This window comes from Patagioenas fasciata, chromosome 12 (genome assembly GCF_037038585.1).
Source record: "Patagioenas fasciata isolate bPatFas1 chromosome 12, bPatFas1.hap1, whole genome shotgun sequence".
NCBI classification, from domain to species: Eukaryota; Metazoa; Chordata; class Aves; order Columbiformes; family Columbidae; genus Patagioenas; species Patagioenas fasciata.
In genome coordinates, this window is record NC_092531.1 from 17,212,959 (window position 1) to 17,231,009 (window position 18,051).

Consider the following 18,051-nt stretch of genomic DNA (forward strand, 5'->3'; position numbering starts at 1 on the left):
GACACTTTCTCTTTGCAAGGGAGTTAATAATGTCATTGTTTAATGTCTCCTAGAGCTCAGGCTTCCTGGACATGAGACCAGACGTAGATAACACCTGAAACACATAAAAATAGCCTTTCCTTTTGTGAGGCAGTCTGCAGCCTTACTTTGCAGTTTCTCTTATTGACTAGTTTTCGTCTCTTTCTCAATTTTAGCTAACAGTAAGAGTTCTTACCTACATTGTTCAAGGATTTTAGTGATGGTTTATTTTCAGAGTCAAGAGTCACTTGAGGAGCGCTTTGTCTTTAAGGGTTTTGGAGATGAGCAACATGTGGCAGACAAAGGGTTTGAGATGTGATCTTTCCCTAAATAGCCATTTAAGTGCTTGTGTTCCCAATCTGAAGATTTATTTGCCTTTGAAATTGAGGACAGAGTCACCTCACAGAATTGAAGCTGGTTTTCCGTTCTCATGGCACTAATTGCAAAGGACACGTTGGTTTCCTGGATCTGTGCTGCAGAAAGTATTAAATATGCCCACTCTTCCATGATAAACGCTACTGCTTACACATTAAGTGCAATAGTAACAATTTTATGCTGTAATATAGAGTAGATACTACTGAATTAATTAGTGATTTTGATGCTTGAGTTTCCAGTTTCTCCTTCATGTAAGCTTGTTCTTACTTTAGATAATTGGATCCTGGGGCCTTGCACACAACATATAGCTGTTATGTTACTGTCTATAAACGATCACACTTCAATTTTGCCTGTTATCTCGTTGTTTTTGTTGGCAGGTGAAGTTCATGGTGAAGTCCTGTATTTGAGAACCCTGAAGTGTGGCATTGCTGTTCATTAAAACTGGTTTATATCTCTCTCCATTGTGATTTTTGGACCTTTATTCAAGGATGTGTTGGACTGACTTGTCTGAGGTTGGGACTGAGATATGTGTAGGGTTTCTTAGCTTTGTCCAAAACACGAAGAACTAAATACTGCCTCTCGTTGGAAGCAGGGAGCGTTGTATCTGAGCTGTGTTTGTCACATTTTGTGGTTGGACTTGTTGTCGAGGGTTAGATTGCAGGGGTGACAATCAAACCGTGGCAGATGCATTGTTAACCTCCCCTCCCCCCGACTTCCCCCATTTGCCCCTCTCTCTCCCCCCTTCCCACTCAGGACAGACGATCAGGAGGGAAAGAAGGACAGAGAGAAGAGAATTGGAAAAATTAAAGATATTTTAGTAATGCTACGAATAAGAATAGAGAAAATAATACAAAATATACAAAACCGATCTTGAAAGTCCCAGCAACTGTAGAGCCAGCACCCGAAGTCCTGGATTAGACTCGGTAGCCAACCGGAGCTGGATTCAGTCTCTCACTAGGCCTCAGTTCGCAGGGACGACCAGCAAGGTCCTCTCCTAATGTCGGCCATAAGCAGAAGGGAAGGAAAAGGGACGAGATCCTCGTGATCTCCCACTTTTATATGAAGTATTCACATGAATAGAATGTTATACACAGTTGGTCAGTCTCTTGGTCACCGGTTTCTTGTTGCCCCTCTCGCGAGATGTCCATCCGTACTTATCAATAAGTTTGCATTCCATTGCTAGGTTTACCAAAACATGTGTCTGGTTCTCCAGGAAAGTGCAGCTAATATGAAGGCTTTAGCTGACAGGCAAAACTCACTAAAAGAGAAACTTGTTTTTTAACAAAACCAGGACACTTATGCAGTGTTTCCGTACTGATGATGTGAAGCAGCTACAAAGATGGGGTGCAGAGAACCACCAGCCACCACGGCTGGCCAGGGTGTAATTCCTGAGCAGTGTGCAGTCTGGTCAATGTGATCTGAAATAGCACAGCAAGGAGTTTTGAAAGGCGTGTGTCGGGTCTAAACTGCTTGAAAGTCTGTTACAAAGGAATTCTTTTGTTTCTCCAAAGCTTTGTCATTTTAAATGTGTTGTTTATCTTCTCCCAAATTTTCTTGCACTCCTGCCCTCTCCAAGGAAACTCACAGAACCTTGAACTCAGTAACAAATAAACTGACCAGTTCACAAAGAATTTCCTGAAAGCTTGACAGTTTCCCTTTTTTCTGAACTTATTGCCATGAGGGTGTGTTTTGTAACAGCGAGGGCAGATAAGGTACCACACTCAGAAATAGCTGCATAGCAAAGCAACTTTAAAGAGACTGTATGTCAGGGAAATTAAAGATTATGAGCTCTTGAGACATCTCCATAGGACAAATCTAAGGAGCTCATTACTTGCTGATGTCTGTTTTTTTTCCTCTCTCTTTCCCAAGGGAGAAATTAATTAATGTGTTAATGCAAACCTCAATAGTAGCATTAGTTTCCAGTGTTCTACCTGTCTCTATGATATTATGAAAGAGATACAGCATGGAATACAGCGTGAAAATCTTTGACTGGGTGGTGTTAAGGTTGTTTAAACAGCCTGCTGGTGTGATGGTGCGTGCGGGTTCCGGGTGACCCGTCCGTGTTCCGGCAGTGGCGAGGCGCGTTTCAGACAGGAGGATGGTTTGTCTCCGAGAGGTACAGCACAGGACGATGGGTTACTCTTCGAGTTTTTGATTCTCTAATGAGCAGGATGAGATGGGCTCTGTGTGTAGTAGAAGGTATCATTACTGAGAAGTAACATGAGATTTGCCATAACGTAGGACAGCAGTTAGCTTTTAAGCTAAATGACCCACTTTTTTTTTTCTTCATTTTATTTTCAATTTGATTTAATTTCTTACAGTGTTGTTTTCTAATTTTTCTCTTGCTTTTCTCTTCCTTCCTCTCCTTTAACAGAACAGATGATTTTTCATGTTTTTATCTCTAGACTTATTTCCTCGGTTGCTTGTTTTTTGTCTTTATCGGCACCTTTCACGAAAGCAGGAAGCTGCTCGATAGAAAAGCAGTGGTGTCAGATCTCTTGTTGTTTTAATCATGTTTGCCTTGTAGTTACCCTGCAGGTCTTTTTCTCTTCCTCGTGTGGCTGTAGTTTTCACCAACAGATTTTGTGCTGCTTTCCCTATCTTTTTCCGCAAGAGCAAGGTAGGACTGTAGGGTTCCTTTCCACACACACTGTGCCCCACACTGATACCACCAGAGAGTTGGAACTTCACATCTCCCATAAAAGCAGCGATAGATAAAGTCATGGTTTTGGGGTTCTTGTCTTGGCATGTGCTTTTGTGGTGAATTGAAAATGTACTTTTTATTTTCACTGCTTTTATCACAAAATCTGTGCAAATGTTCATCAGTTCAGTGCTGGGCATCCTGTGCGCTTTTAACTCTTCGAAAGTTTGCTTCTTCCACTGAATTAAAGCAGTAAGTAAATACTTATCCTAAGCAAGGTGAATAGCTGTAGAAACTTCCATAAAGCCCGGTGTAGAGGAGGTGCAGGTGCTCACATCTGTGTAACTTCCCCTGCACCCGGCTGACAAGTTACAATATTCACTTGCATGTTGCTTTAAACAATTTCTTGGTAACTTAGGAAGGTTTTTTTCCCATGTCTTCGTTTATTTAACAACTACTCAAGATATAGTAAAAGGAGCTTGGAAAATGTTGTAGTAAACTCCTAAAAAAATTTCATCCAACCTGTGCCAGAACATTTCAAAACCAAGTCAGGCTGTTCTTGGCTCTGTGCAGCAGGCTGTTCTGGGGCTGGATGTACCAAGACGGTAGATTTGACAGCGAATTAATTTCTCCTCTTGAGTCATCTCTCTTCCTGTTGTGTGTTTGAGGGAAGCCTTATTCGCCCCATTTGTAACTCGCTCTCTGCTAGAAACATGTCAGACTTTACCTTTGTCCTTGGACACCATTGCACTGGCACAAGACCAAGTGACAAGTCTAATGTGTAGCAGTTGTGTTGGTTTGCCAATATCAGCCCAATTCTAAGAGTATTTTCATATTGACGCTTGTACTGGTACTCAGACCCGTCCTCTACAACAGTTCCTTAGACTTGAGAAAGTAGTGGTGTTGCTGTAAAGCCCCAAGTTTTCCACTCTACATAAATTTCATACAGATGCCTGTAAGGCAAAGCGAAGTTGGTTGGTTAACTCTTTGCTGTACGTGATACTAATACCGTGTTTTCTCACACAGGATTACTGTTCCTTTGCAGAGCTTTTGTTTGGCTGAGACAAGCAGAGATACACAAAGCACCCACATTAGTGGTTGTTCACATTCATGGTTTTCAGCTACTTTCCAAGGTTTCTTTTCTCACTCCAATAGGTTCAAAGTTCTGTAATTTTATTGCAGCTGAAAAGAAAGTCAGTGTTGCTAATCCAGTGAACTTCAGAACAGTTTTTCCCCCCAACTTTTCAACCTCTAACATCTCACTTTTATTTTAAGTGCCACTAAATAGAAATCTAGGATGCTTATTGAAAAACTGTGAAACCATTTTTGCTCTTTGGTTTATTGTGTGAGGTCAGAGGTTTACAAGTGTATCTTGAAGCTTCAGGGTTTTGATTTGTTTCTCACTGAGAGAGCAATAGGGTGTGCAGGTTTGGATTAAGAGGAAGTTTTGTCTTGTTTTGCAGTTTATTTAGGTTTTTTCTAATAGCAGAGTTACCTGTTTTACTGGGGTTTTTTGCACAGAGCCGGAGGAGAACTGGCCTTTCCCTAGAGAGACCTTTTCTCTAATTTTGTTTGCTCCACAGGCCCGATCGGAAGCGAAGGGACGTGTTCCGAATTGCAAATGCCACTTTGGCCACTCGGAACAGGAATGCGACTGGGACAGATCACTTTGCCAATGTTTCCGACGCAGAGGAGAGCGAGGTGGAATACCCGTTTTTTGAGACCAAAGTGGATGGCAAGGAGAGAACCGTGATCTCCCATCTCCAGCCTTTTACTCTTTACCGCATTGATATCCACAGCTGCAACCACGAAGCCGACACGCTCGGTTGTAGCGCTTCCAACTTTGTCTTCGCAAGAACGATGCCTTCAGGTATGCTCTCACAAGTATAACGCTTTGTTTTATTTTCTGGGGAGAGATCAGTCTCAGGGAGGACAAGCCCTCCAAAAAACATTGGAGGAACACGGAGGTGTGTAATGAAGTCCATGCAAGAAAATAGATTGGAACTATATACAACTTTGTTTACAGTAGTTTAGTGTCTTTGACTGGTCTGTTGTTTGTATTGAATCTGTGATCTGAGGACAGGTACAAGTGTGTGCGTTGACTACCGAGATAATATAATTAAGAGAGAGTCTGTTTCCCAGCCCTACAGGTGACAGCCACAGACAGGTGCGTCGGCATCTAGAGCACTTCAGATAGGAAGCGTTGAATGCTGTACCCATGTTTGGGACTTCTACAGATTGTACTTCTTCTGAGAAGAATAGAGATGATTTTAGTGTAGGCTCGTATGCATCCAGCAAAGAGCTCTTAGCTTCCTTCTTACTCCAGCAGATGTCTGGGAATATTTGATGCATAATGGTAGCAATTTCGTTTTGTTTCTGGAAGGAAGGACTATCATAATCCAGACTCAGCTGTGTCAGTAAAAAAGCAAAAAGTATTGCTTATTTCAAGGAAATAAGGAAATTTGTGAGATCGGGGAAAAGGAAGTAAGTGTTACCAGGTTGTTAACGCGTGGCTCTGAAAATTAAAGGCTAAACAATTCTGTTTTCTTCTAAACCTAACAACTGTATTTCTGAAAAAAAGTGGCCGTTTTTCTTTAACTGAAATGATCTTCACATTCCTGTTAAATTTTGAATAAAACACGTAGAATTATCAGGTCGCATTCAGAGTACTGCTGGTAATACTCTGTTTAAACTGCGACAGATTTCCTGAGGCTGGATGCTTTAGGAAGGGGCTGCCGGTGGGACAGACCCTGCGTGTTCACAGCCCTTCGGTGGGAGCAGCCGTTCGTGCTGGTTTGGTGTCGTGGAAAGTTTGGAAGGAAGAGCCAGATGCTGATAAACAGGTTCTGTGGCACAGAGCGCAGTGACTAACGCAGCACTCACACCTGGTGAAGCCGTTTACACTGCGCTGGTTTACTGGCCATCAGAAATGTGGACTTTGCTAATCTCCCCAAAAGGCCAATGCATTTTGCTGTGGATCTTTGAACAGCACTTACTGCAATGCTTCGACATCTGAAGAATAGTGTGAACCTTTTGTTTTCCCCAGTTCTTGCCTAAGTTTCAGTAATAGGTGTTGTTCTCACATCACTTGTAAATATTTTACAGAGGGAGCAGATAACATTCCAGGAACAGTAGCATGGGAAGCAAAAGAAGAAAATACCGTCTACCTGAAGTGGTCAGAGCCCGCAAATCCAAATGGGCTGATACTCATGTATGAAATCAAATATGGGCAGCATGGAGAGGTGAGGATCTGACATTTCTCTGTTCAAAGTTACTGCTTGTAACTTTAATTGCATACAAAGTGGGATCTTTCTTAATGTGCTTCTATGCGGTGCTGCAGGCCATAATAGAAATTGTGATTTCAAACACTCACAAATGACCAGCGTGCCATTCCTTTGTTTCGTTTATTTTGACAGTTTTTGAACTCCACATCTCTCCTTAAGATGTGTGAAGAAAAACTGATCAGATAAGACTTTTAGATCTAAAACTTAGCTTGTCCTGCAGCCATGTGGTTTGCTCAAGAATGTAGGAATGTGAAGATATTAACACGAACTGTAAATCGCTTTTTTCTTCTAGGAGAAGCGGGAATGTGTTTCCAGACAGGAATACAAGAAGCTTGGAGGAGCTAAACTAACTCATCTGAACCCTGGAAACTATTCTGCAAGAGTTCAGGCCACTTCGTTAGCTGGAAACGGGTCCTGGACCGAGCCAGTCTCTTTCTACGTGCAACCCAAATGTAAGACAATTGTTTGTGGGCTGTGTCAAAGTGGGGGACTATTGTCTTTTTAATAATTCCTGATGTTTACACATGTAACTGGGCATATGAGCCTCTCTCCTGTACTCTGAACACTCATCTTATTTGGGTACTACTCTGTTCCATTTTTTGGCGTTTTTTGACAACCAGGAGGTGCACCTGAGATGTGGTCCTTTTCTTGCATGCGTTGTATGAATATGAGAGGTACAACCAGGTGATGGGTGTGTAGAACACGCTTCTGTGGCTTCCTGTGAGCTACAACTCTGTTGGGAACGTCATGCTGGCCGTAACAGCATGGAGTGTTGGATTGTACAAAACCAGTGGCAATAAGACAAACCTGCTTTAAATTGCAAAATAATACAAGAAACAAACAATTGGTTTAGATTTTTGGCTGGCAGGTTTTATTAAAATATCAAGATTTTTTTAATCTGACCTCTTCCAAATGACATTTGCTAAAGATAACATCCTGATCAAAGGGCGATGCTGGTCCTGACAGTGGGAATAATTCGTATTTTGAATGAAGCCCACCATAGTGTCCACAGAGACCTTCTCAAGAACTTTGTATTTAGTTGTAGAGCAGATGTGTCCACAGAAATCTGGAACTCCATATTTTATTCTTTTTTTGGTTTTCTAATTGCTGGACTTTGAAGCACTTGAAGTAAATTGCAGTGTGTGTATATTTTGAATATTAGTGTGAGCAATTGGAAGGTGAACAGAAGGTGGAAAAAAGAAAGTGTATATGCAGATGAACAATTGCATATTGTTGACTTAGGAATTTAAGTCCTTAAGCATAACTGGTGAAAACAAACCCAAGACAGACACTGTTCTGTACAAAATTAATGCTTTTCACTGTCTGTATTCTTGTTCCACTCAATTTGAGTCAGGAGGTGTTTCTGAGTACATTTTTCCACATCAGACAAGAAAATGAGAACTTTGATTTATCCCCTGTATGGAAATATACTGAGTAGGTTTTCAATGTTTATTTGTTAATGGGGATTTTATAGAGACTCCAATACAATTGTTTTCTTGTTGGTTGCAGCAGCAAACTATGGAAACTTCCTGCACTTGATAATTGTGCTCCCTATTGCTTTCCTGCTCATCATTGGGGGGCTACTGATAATGCTGTACGTCTTCAACAAAAAGAGGTGAGTTGTATATGCTTGTGGCTCAAACTGCAGGAGAAGAATGTTTATTTTCAAATCTGTGCCCGTGGAGCGAGTTAGAAATGAAAAAGGGAAATGGCATTCAGAGGACTTGAAGCTGAAGTAGATTCTGTCTTGTTGGTGTGTGAAATGAGGTGGTTTAGAGTTACCAGCAAGAATCTGCCTGCTGCTTGAGATGTGAAGAGGCTTTTTATTACAGTGTCGTGTTTGAGAGGGAAGAGAAAGGGTTGTCAGGAACATATCCACTGGGACAATGGTGGCAGACACTGAACCTATGTAGTCGGAAGCTTTGACTGAAATACGCATCAATACAAATAATGAAAACTTAGTTCAGTTTAGGTTAATTTGATTTCTTGCAAATTCTAGAGGTTTTTTTGAAGTCTTTATATCCACTTTAAAAATTACATCCTGGGCAGAGCAGTCTAGGGGACTGTTTGACTGATTTGTTTTCCTCAGGTTTTTGGTTTTTTGTAACTAGTGATTTTTTTTATTATTATTATTTATTTGAGTTACATAATGAGAACTTAATACGATTCAGTGCAAATACTCAGCCTTGCAACTTTCTAGGCATGGAGGTTTTTCATTACTCTCTTATAAATTATGCTCATCGAGCATCTCATTGTTTCCAGCTCCAATTGATTTGTGTGCACCTGTAGTACCAGTTCTGCTCCAACACTCCTGAAAGGGCTTTGCATCTAGTGAGGGACAACACCTGCCTGGCCTTCCCTTGACTTTTCTTTGCTGGAATGCCTGATAACTCATCCTTCTTCAAAGTGTTGTTCCAGCCCACAAGAATGTTCTCTCTTTGGTTTTCTGAAGGTCTGATTGATAATCCCACTTGTACAGCCGCTCACCCGCGAGAGCTCCCTCAGTGCTGGATAAATGTCTGACTCCAAAAATCACCCCAGTAAAACTGGGCAGGGGGAAGTGGGATGTGTGTTTAAAATTAAACAATAGAAAAGCTTTATAAAATAGTTGAATTCCCCATTAAAAACAATCTTGTTGTTTGCTAGGTCTCTCTTCCCTGCAGTAGAGCAGATGGTGTTCAAATATCTTCTCAGCCACAGGAGTTTACCCAGCAGCTAAAAGTACCTTATGTTTACACTGTTTTGGTGCTGATTTGGTATAGACAAGACTGCAGGTTTCCTGGGAAGGCCGCTCTGGGCTGTCCCATGGATTATGTGAGTTAGAGTAAGAACTTGGTTTGTCCCCTTGGTTTGTCTGAAGGGCTCTTCACATCCAGTAAATAATATTCTGTCATTGAACAAATGGTGGGAAAACTGTAGAAGTTCACCTAGTTTTAAAGATTAAAAACCACAATATTTTGACAGGAACAGTGACAGACTGGGCAATGGAGTACTTTACGCTTCTGTGAACCCCGAGTACTTCAGTGCTTCAGACGGTAAGTGTGGCCTTGCACTTCTGATGCTTTTACTTCAGTTTATTCTGTTTGTGTCTGACTTTGAAAGGTATGAAACTGTAAATGGGATGTTGTAAAACCACGTTCTCTCTTTGGTTCATGAGCATAGCTATGGAATCCATCACTGATAATACGTTAAGTGTCACCTGTGTGTTGAAACTGAGGAGTTTTTTTAATCTTTCCTGTAGTTTATTCAGCTGAGGCGAATTTGGATGCATGAGTTTCACTTTCAGATTATCGTCTACTCATCCAGTGATGTTTTCACTGGAATGAAAGAATTCATCAGTTCGTTGTCTTTCATGTTTGCCCCATTCTGACCTGTTGGAACAAACCCACTGCTTGTCTCTATGTACTTCTCATGTGAGAAATAGTAACATTTACAAAAAACAATACTGTCTCCTTGCTTCCCATCCCAATAAAACTCTCCAGCAACTTTTCACAGTTGGAGAACGAGAAAAGCCATCTTTTGGGCTTCCATACATATCACATGTTAAACTGAACACGGATGTTCAATGTAATCCATAATGGTTTCTTTCAGTATCTGTAGTGTAGATTAGCTCTGTCTGTCAATGTTCATGCTATAATCCTCTATTTTTGCATCCCGTCGTTTCGCCCGGTCAGAGCACGTGACACAACTGTCCCCTCCTTTGGTGACTGACAGACAGCAGCATTGGTGACTGCTCGGATGTCATCTTGCCCGGGGCGGTCCTGCCAGTCACCTTCCGAGATCTTTCTTCTGCCTCAGATCAAAGACTTGCGGCAGCAGCAAGTTCTTTTCCTTACTGGCGCTACAGTGTGTGTGCAAGTGATCAGAATAATTTCATACAAAGAGCCTACTGGATCAGAGAGTCTCGTTCCCTCTACTCATAAAATCAATCTGTTAATAGAGAATACAACAGGCACCAAAATGATACAAATGATCAAGTGTGTTTGATGCTGTCTGGAAGAATTAGAAAACCGAGGATCCCTAGAAAAACTCAAACCTAAAGAACTGATTCAGGCATCTTCCCACTCTGATTTTGTGCTTTGAGGTTCCTTATTTCTATCCCATTATGTTAGTACCATAGTGAGGCCTCTTCAGGTTCATCTACATGTTTCTTTAAGATTTATTTGCATGTCAAGCATCTACCTGTCTCTGTATGGAAAAGACTATGGGCTGTTTGCTCACACCTTGGGAGGTCTCAGCGTTGTGTCTGTTGTTTACAGTAAAACTGGGCAGTTGATATCGTAAAGCGGTGAGTATTGTACCACTTGTAGAAGTGGAACATCATGGCCTGTGCTTTCTGTCCTTAGTGTACGTTCCAGACGAATGGGAGGTGCCCCGCGAGAAGATCACCATGTGCCGGGAGCTTGGGCAAGGCTCCTTTGGAATGGTGTACGAGGGAATAGCCAAGGGAGTGGTGAAGGATGAGCCGGAGACAAGGGTGGCCATCAAGACTGTCAATGAGTCTGCGAGCATGCGTGAGAGGATAGAGTTCTTAAACGAGGCCTCGGTGATGAAGGAGTTCAATTGTCACCATGTGGTGAGTCATGAAAGCATAACCAGGTCGTGATTCGTACAGCCCCGGCGCTTTCTGGCATGAGGGTGTTCGGGGCATGTCTTCACTGACTGAGATGGGAACTTGGAATTTGAACTTCAACTCTGTACAGCTTTATGATATTGTTGTTAAACAGGGGTCAGGGAGTGGAAGCAAATCTACTTTCAGACATTTCCCACAGGTTCATGGGTGTTTGGGGCTATATATTGATATGAATAAAGAATTACTACCGTTTGCGTAGCTGTATTTGCAATTGAACGTTTGTTTTCCCTCTTCCAGGTTCGGCTGCTTGGTGTTGTTTCTCAGGGCCAGCCTACGCTGGTTATCATGGAGCTGATGACACGTGGGGACCTCAAAAGTTACTTGAGATCATTGAGGCCAGACACAGAGGTGAGTCATGAGTTGCTGGGTGGTTTTCTTATTTCTTCAGTTAGAATCAGCCTGAGTGAAACAGTGTCACGTTGGAAGCAGCAGACAATTAACCTTCCTTGCCCCTCTCCTTAAGCTCTAAGAACAAAGCACGAGCTGCTCTGTGATCCACAACACCTTTTTTCGTGAGGTAGCTATTGCAAACACCCCTGTGTACTGCATGGAATAGGTCAGGTCCCTTCTTGTGTTATTGAGCCCTGTTTTCCAGATCTAAATGAAATCTCCTGTCTAATCTAATTTTTTGTCAAGATGTTAATCAAAAAATTGTCTAGATGAAGCGTGCGTGTTAGGTTTCACATTGTTCATCCTGCCTGTTGCCTCTGTTGGAAAGGAAAAATCTCGTATCTTAGCCAGTATACATACTCTGCTATGTAGGCTATCAGTCTAACAGCAAAAATTGCCGTATATGAAACTCCATAGATAATATCCTTATACCAAAAAGACTTTCTGGCTTGTATTCCATGAAATAGAAAGGCCTAAAAGGGCTGTTTGGGAGTTCTGTTCGTAACCCAGCTTGATATGGCCACTTTTCCCACTAAGTAGATACTGTTGTGTGTATAATCACAAGTTTCTGTTTAACCTGGACTGTTTCAGGCTGAATTGTGATCATGTGGTTTTTATTTAAATATTATCATTTAAATAAAAGTTACAACTTGGTGTAGAATTAGTTACCTTCTTTTTCCCCTCTTACCTGTTGTATCTTCTTAATCTTGCTCAGAATAATCCTGGCCAGGCACCTCCAACTCTGAAGAAGATGATTCAGATGGCAGGAGAGATAGCCGATGGGATGGCATACCTCAACGCCAACAAATTTGTTCACAGAGATCTTGCTGCGAGAAACTGCATGGTGGCAGAAGACTTCACGGTGAAAATTGGAGGTGCGCTTTCTTGACTTGGACACAAATGAAAAACATCATCCTGAAAAAACAGCGTCTTAGAAGGCGTTTTAATTTTTTGAAAGGTGTTTGAAAGACCTTTTAAAACTTAGCGCTAGTTTAAATCTCTGCAGAGTGAAATATGTTCCTTGTGAAGGCTTGCTGTGATTTAAGACCTGTGAGCAGTCAACATTGAGTGTAAACTCTTGGAATACCTCTACTTGCTGCTCTTCCAGTGGGGAAATGGTACAGTTGGGTGGGTTTAAAAAGAGCTGGTGAAGCTGTGATTTGAGGTGCAGATGCTGCAGACGTCTGGGCGATGGTGTAGTTACCACTGGTGTGTCACTCACTTTTCTGTTAATGTGCAAAAATCATTCCACCTCCTGTTTTATTGATTAAAGAATAAGAGTTTTAGGATTATTTTAAAGCATATCTGATTTGGAAGTGGAGTGTAAGGCTTGAATTCATTTGGATGCTTTCCAGTCTGAACTGGAGTTCGGCTTTCCAAGCAAACAGAATGGCTTTTCCTCTCCTCTGCTGTTAGAACACAACTTTTTTTTTTTTCCTTCAGCATCCTTCCAAAATAGTGTCAGAGTCTTTTTCAGACTTCTCTCCAGAGAGGATGATTTTAAGCTTTTGGCTGTTTTTGAGTTGTGCACATTAAAATAACATGTATAGCAACAGCCTGCTGCTGTAGGAAACTAATTCTTTTTCTCTGAGCATAATGCAGCTATTTTGATAATTTGTGTAAGTAATCCCGTCATTTGGGAGAAAGAAAAAATTATTTCATTTTGAATGAGTTAATTAGGAAATAAGATCTTTGGAGGATTTTGTGCATTTTCTGCAGGTTTGGGGAAAGTCAGCCTGAATCTTTCTCATTCCAATTTCCTTACTCTTCATCCCCCCACCAGCATATTTTTGCAATTCTTGGAACTGAAGATGGTGCATTTCTTCCCTTTAACGTGGTTACCCCAAAAGCATTTTGTGGAATATGCTGCACACTGTTCTCATTTATGTGCCAGTATGAAAATCCCTTCATATAGAAGCAGTTTGGGAGCATCTTGACAGTAACATGCCAGCTCAGACTGTTCAGATCTTGGAGGAAGGGCTTTATGCTACACTGTCCTGTGCTTGTTGCATATCTGTTTCTTATTTGCATTACATTTTTAAAGAATTTTCCGTTCAGCCAGTGTAAAGTCACCGTGGTGTGTGGGAGTGATGGAATAGCTGCACAGATGGGCTTTTTAGTCATAATCACTGAGGGCATCCAGGTCCCCAGCAGACAAGGAATGAGAAGCATCAGTGGTCATTCCCTTCTCCCAGCTTGGTTGTAATGACGTCCATAGACTTGGTAATAACACCCGTGAGAACTGGAGGAATTCTGTCCTCTTTTCACTCTACTTTTCCCAGGAAAAAACAAACAGGGTAACTACAGGTCTGTATTGATAAAGTGGATTTTGCCCTGAGTCTGTTGTGTTAGCAGACAGCATTTAATATTAGTGAAGAGATTTGATGCCAGCTGATTTGTTAAACTTTTGGCTGGTGTCTGCAAACATAGTTGCTGGTTTAAATAGGCTAGTCCAGGACCCAGCAGTTTGGTGTGCAGAGGAAAAGGTTCTGGAGTAAGTCTGAGTTACCATCAGGAGATGAGCATTGCTAGGTCTGAGTCCTGCAAATGCTCACATATTTGCAGCCAAGGAGATGCATATGACCTGAAGTATGTCTTTAACATTGGTCTGTGTTTGTCTTAAATGAATAGCCTAATCCATTTGAGATGGGGTATTATACAAGCATTGGAAATCACCTTTGGAAAGAGGAAAAGAAAAGTGAGAGAAGCATTTGCCTCAACATGTGAGATTCTTTAGTTAAAGACAATAATAGTATTAAGTAAGTACTAATAGAGCTCTTTAAAAAGAAAAGAAAATAATTGAATTTTAGAACAGATTAGTGAATTATATGACCTTCAGAAGACACAGCTTACTGCAAGACTTGAACATAAATCCTGGATCTTTTCATATTAATTATTTAAATTATTCAGACTTCTTGACCACCAAAGTCAGTGGTAAAGATGTCCCGGTTTTGGGGGGAGGGAGGAGAACCAGCCCTAAGGCAGCAGGTAAAGTGCCTGCAAAGTAAAGTGTTTTGGTAACAGATTACAGATTCTTTACAAAAACGTTGAATCTCTGCCGGCTGCAGTGGTTTGTAGTAAAGCAAAATGTTCATTATAGAACCATGCAAACTAAAATCGTTTATACCTTCTAGATTTTGGCATGACAAGAGATATCTACGAGACAGATTATTATCGGAAAGGAGGGAAGGGTTTGCTGCCCGTGCGCTGGATGTCCCCGGAATCACTGAAGGACGGAGTCTTCACAACGCACTCTGACGTCTGGTAACCAAAAAGGGGCTCTGAAAAACAGTTTTAGCCCCTCTTCTTTCTAGCCTCTTTTCTTGTTGTCGGTAGCTTAATTAAGTGTATTGCTTCTCCTGTCACTTCAAAGGTAACTCTCTTTTTCCACTGTTAAGCATTCTGCTTTCTAGTTCATAATTCCATTGCAAAATCAAGAACTTGTGATGCTCAGTTCTGCTCTCAGAGCAGGATTAAATGAATTTCCAAAACCGGAGGTGGCGGCGTGTTTCCTGCTGTGGGCTGTAAAATCAGTTGTGCAGTGCAAAACATTACCTTCACGTGGAAGAGCAAGCTGTCATTTTTCAAATTGCCCTCCTTCAAGAAAAGCATTAAAAGTTGCCAAGAACATAGAAGGGATCATAGTGCTGACCTGCTTTTCTATCAAAACCTTCTGTGTAAATAACTCCACTTGCCCGCAGATGGCTTGTGTACTCTAGCAGGTTTTTTCTAGGGAGTTCTCCCTCGTGTAAATCCTTCTCCATTTGGAGCTCTCTTTGCTTGTTTTATATACCGCAAGATGCAGAAATAGGTTTTTCTTTCAAAGCACGTTGCCTAGTTGCTGTATCTGTGAAGTTAATAGAGGCATTCAGGAAATTTCAAAATACACTTCTCAGAAATAATAGTCTGGAACTATTCCCTCCCATACCCCCAAAAAACTTTTGCAGATAGGTAGGGAGGACTTGGCAGAAGGTGAACGTGTAGTGGCAAAACCTACACTACGTCTTTTATGGTTTCTGTGCCTTTCTAACAAGGTGTTTTTACTGCTGATCTGTTACAGAATTGGCAGCTGATTGCCTCCGGATGTCTAGAAGTCAGTAGGAATGATATTTTAGTAGTAAACTGCAATTTCTTTAAACAGCTTGAGGATTTGAGAGTCAGTGAAAGGTTTGTAAGAGGAATTGTGTAGCAAGAAAAAAGCAAAGCGTCAGAATGTCGCTTAATTTTTTTTGCATATGGCTAGTAACTTATTTATGAACTCAGTAACTCTCATACTCAGAAATAGGTGAAAATCATCCCTTTGGGTGGAAGGGGAAGCCCCGTTATCAGCCTTTTATCTAACAGAACAGCGCAGGCACACTTTTGGCTCTCCCCCCTGCAGTAAAAGAATTTTTAGAATTTGTAAGAGCATCACAAAGCAGACAGAAATTTGGAGTGTAACACAAGAAAATCCCCAGATGTGGAACTGAATGAGCCTGGAGTCAAGAGCTGGCAGACCTGCCCGTTCTTACCGCGCAACAGGAACTTTTAAGTCCAGCTGTTGTATCCAAACCAGAGATCAGGTGTTCAGCCTCGGTGATGTACGGCACTTGTTGCTTTTAACCTGTAACTGTGAAGTGACATTATTGTTTAAACATAACTTAAATCCAAACAAAAAAACCTCAGAGATGTGATGCCGGGTTAAGCATCATGGGTAAATTAGTGCTTTAGTTGTTGCAGTATGTATGTGAGTTCTACCTTCAGCATTAAGAAGATTTGGCTTTCATCAGCCGTTCCCTCCAAAGCGGGACTGAGCAAATAGTATTGCAGTTTATCAGCAGGACAGGCTGAGCAAAATATCGCAGCCCAAAGTCACAAGAAGAAAAGGAGCTTATTGATTATATGGTTGGAAAACTTGGAGGGGCGGGAGTAAAATCTGTCAGGTTTTTACTTGAAAGCATAGAGGGGAAAAATTGCCAGATGGAGAGCAGGTCCTCAGCTGTCATCTGTGCTTCAGACAGTTCCTCCTTGGAGTAGTTTGTCATCTTAGTTGTTAGAAGTGACTTATTCTGAAGTTCAGTTGACCTAGCTATACTGTCTTGAGGTACAAAAGCACTGGTTCAACATGAGGAATGTGGTGTTTGTTTCGAAGGCGTATACATTTGTGTTTGCCCCATGTATCCACAGCTATAGATTCAGAGATTGAAATCTGAGTTCCAGTCGTAGTGGAGCTCGGTTTATCAGTGTCTGTTTACTTGATCTGCTTATGGCTAAAAGAATTGCTCTGGTTTACTTCTCTAATAACTTTTAGAGCAGATGCTATCATTGAAGGTCTCTTCATGGCAGGAGAAATTACCTGACTCCTTGTATTGGTTCAGATTTTGAAGCTGCTTCATGAAAACCACGTAGCCTGGCTGGTTTGGGGGCCATTCCTTTTCATCAAACAGTAGAAGATGTTTGAGATTGTTTTTCCTGCCTTTGTGACATCTGGTTCCATGTTCTTCGAGATCAGTTTTAAAAGCCAAAATGTCAAAAAGACAAAACTGTGTGAGTGGTCAGAGCCCGAGATTTATAAGCTGTGAGGTGAAATGGCAAACTGCAGAAGAGTGTCTGGAGATTCTGAAGGGTGGAGCTTTATTTTAGCAATTCATTCTTTTATTGCTCCTCAGACTGAAGAATGAGGTAATTAGACAAGACTGTTTTTGTTGTAGTTAGGGAAGGAGAACATTTCTAAATTCATGTAATGCTGTTCAGGGTGAGGGTGTATTTCTGTGAATACGTCTTGAGCATCTTGCATTCTTTCAGAGCTGGTAGTTGCCTTCAAGGAGCAACGTAAGTTGATTTGTTGTGAGAACAGGACTAGTAGGTGCACAAGACTTGTTCTCATTATTCCTGCAGTGATCAAAGTAGCTTCAAAGGCACCAAAATGTTGGGCTGACCCTCTGTCCCTCCCTCCCCCGAAAGGCAAACAATTGCAAGTCTGTTTGTGGCTTCTCGCTCCAGACGCAAACCAATTCAGATACACTGGAGAACTGGAAGATAAAACCGCGCTGCCATAACCAGCTAATAATATTGGACTCCTGTTTTCACAACAATACCCTATTGAAACTATGCTTTTTTTTTTCCCTCTAAGCTTGACTCAGCATTTTAGCCGCAGAAGAGAAGGCATCATCTAGATTTTTTTTCCTGCAAGCAGCTCTAAAAGTAGATGACTTTTCAGTGCAGGGCAGACAATTTGAGCCGTGTCTGCTCAATAAACTAATTTTAAATGGAGATATTTTTAGTAAGTGTCAATACTTACGTCCAAACTACCCAATTACATAACTATGCTTATCTTTTTTCAGCAGTAATCAATTACTATTATTAGACAGACTTTGTTTTTTTTCACTTCTGTCCTTTGTAGTTAGTTGGAAGGAGCTGGCAGCTCTGTTTCAAGAACATATATATTACATATATGTTGCAAAAGGAGGGTAACTTTCTCCTGGGGGCTTGAATGTTTTGCTATTGAAGCAGCAAATTAGGGTCTTGGTTCCAGAAGCTGGAGAACGTTCACATTTCTTCCATGTCTTTTCCAAAAATTGGTTTTCTTGCTTGCTGCTGTATGTTGCATGATTTGATCCTTACTTTGCACCTTTCACTTGGAACGTGGAAGAAACCAAAGCAGAGGGAAAAATGGAAGGGATGACCCAAGAAGCGTGTTTGTGCCCGGGGAGCAGAGGTGGCTGGCGTGC

At 41.4% G+C, this 18,051-nt stretch overlaps 1 protein-coding gene across 4 annotated transcripts in view; it reads left to right on the plus strand.

Moving 5' to 3' along the window:
- The window catches only part of IGF1R (insulin like growth factor 1 receptor), a 171,468-nt gene that overhangs the window by 138,998 nt on the left and 14,419 nt on the right, over positions 1–18,051 (plus strand). For 2 of the 4 annotated variants that reach the window (XM_065847013.2, XM_065847015.2), the window contains exons 11-19: positions 4,618–4,904; positions 6,140–6,276; positions 6,611–6,770; positions 7,828–7,933; positions 9,283–9,353; positions 10,665–10,894; positions 11,189–11,299; positions 12,057–12,216; positions 14,476–14,605. In XM_065847013.2, the coding sequence (XP_065703085.1) occupies positions 4,618–4,904; positions 6,140–6,276; positions 6,611–6,770; positions 7,828–7,933; positions 9,283–9,353; positions 10,665–10,894; positions 11,189–11,299; positions 12,057–12,216; positions 14,476–14,605 (1,392 nt within the window). The remainder of the gene's footprint in view (positions 1–4,617; positions 4,905–6,139; positions 6,277–6,610; positions 6,771–7,827; positions 7,934–9,282; positions 9,354–10,664; positions 10,895–11,188; positions 11,300–12,056; positions 12,217–14,475; positions 14,606–18,051) is intronic. The other 2 variants (XM_065847014.2, XM_065847016.2) reach the window with 1 other exon arrangement.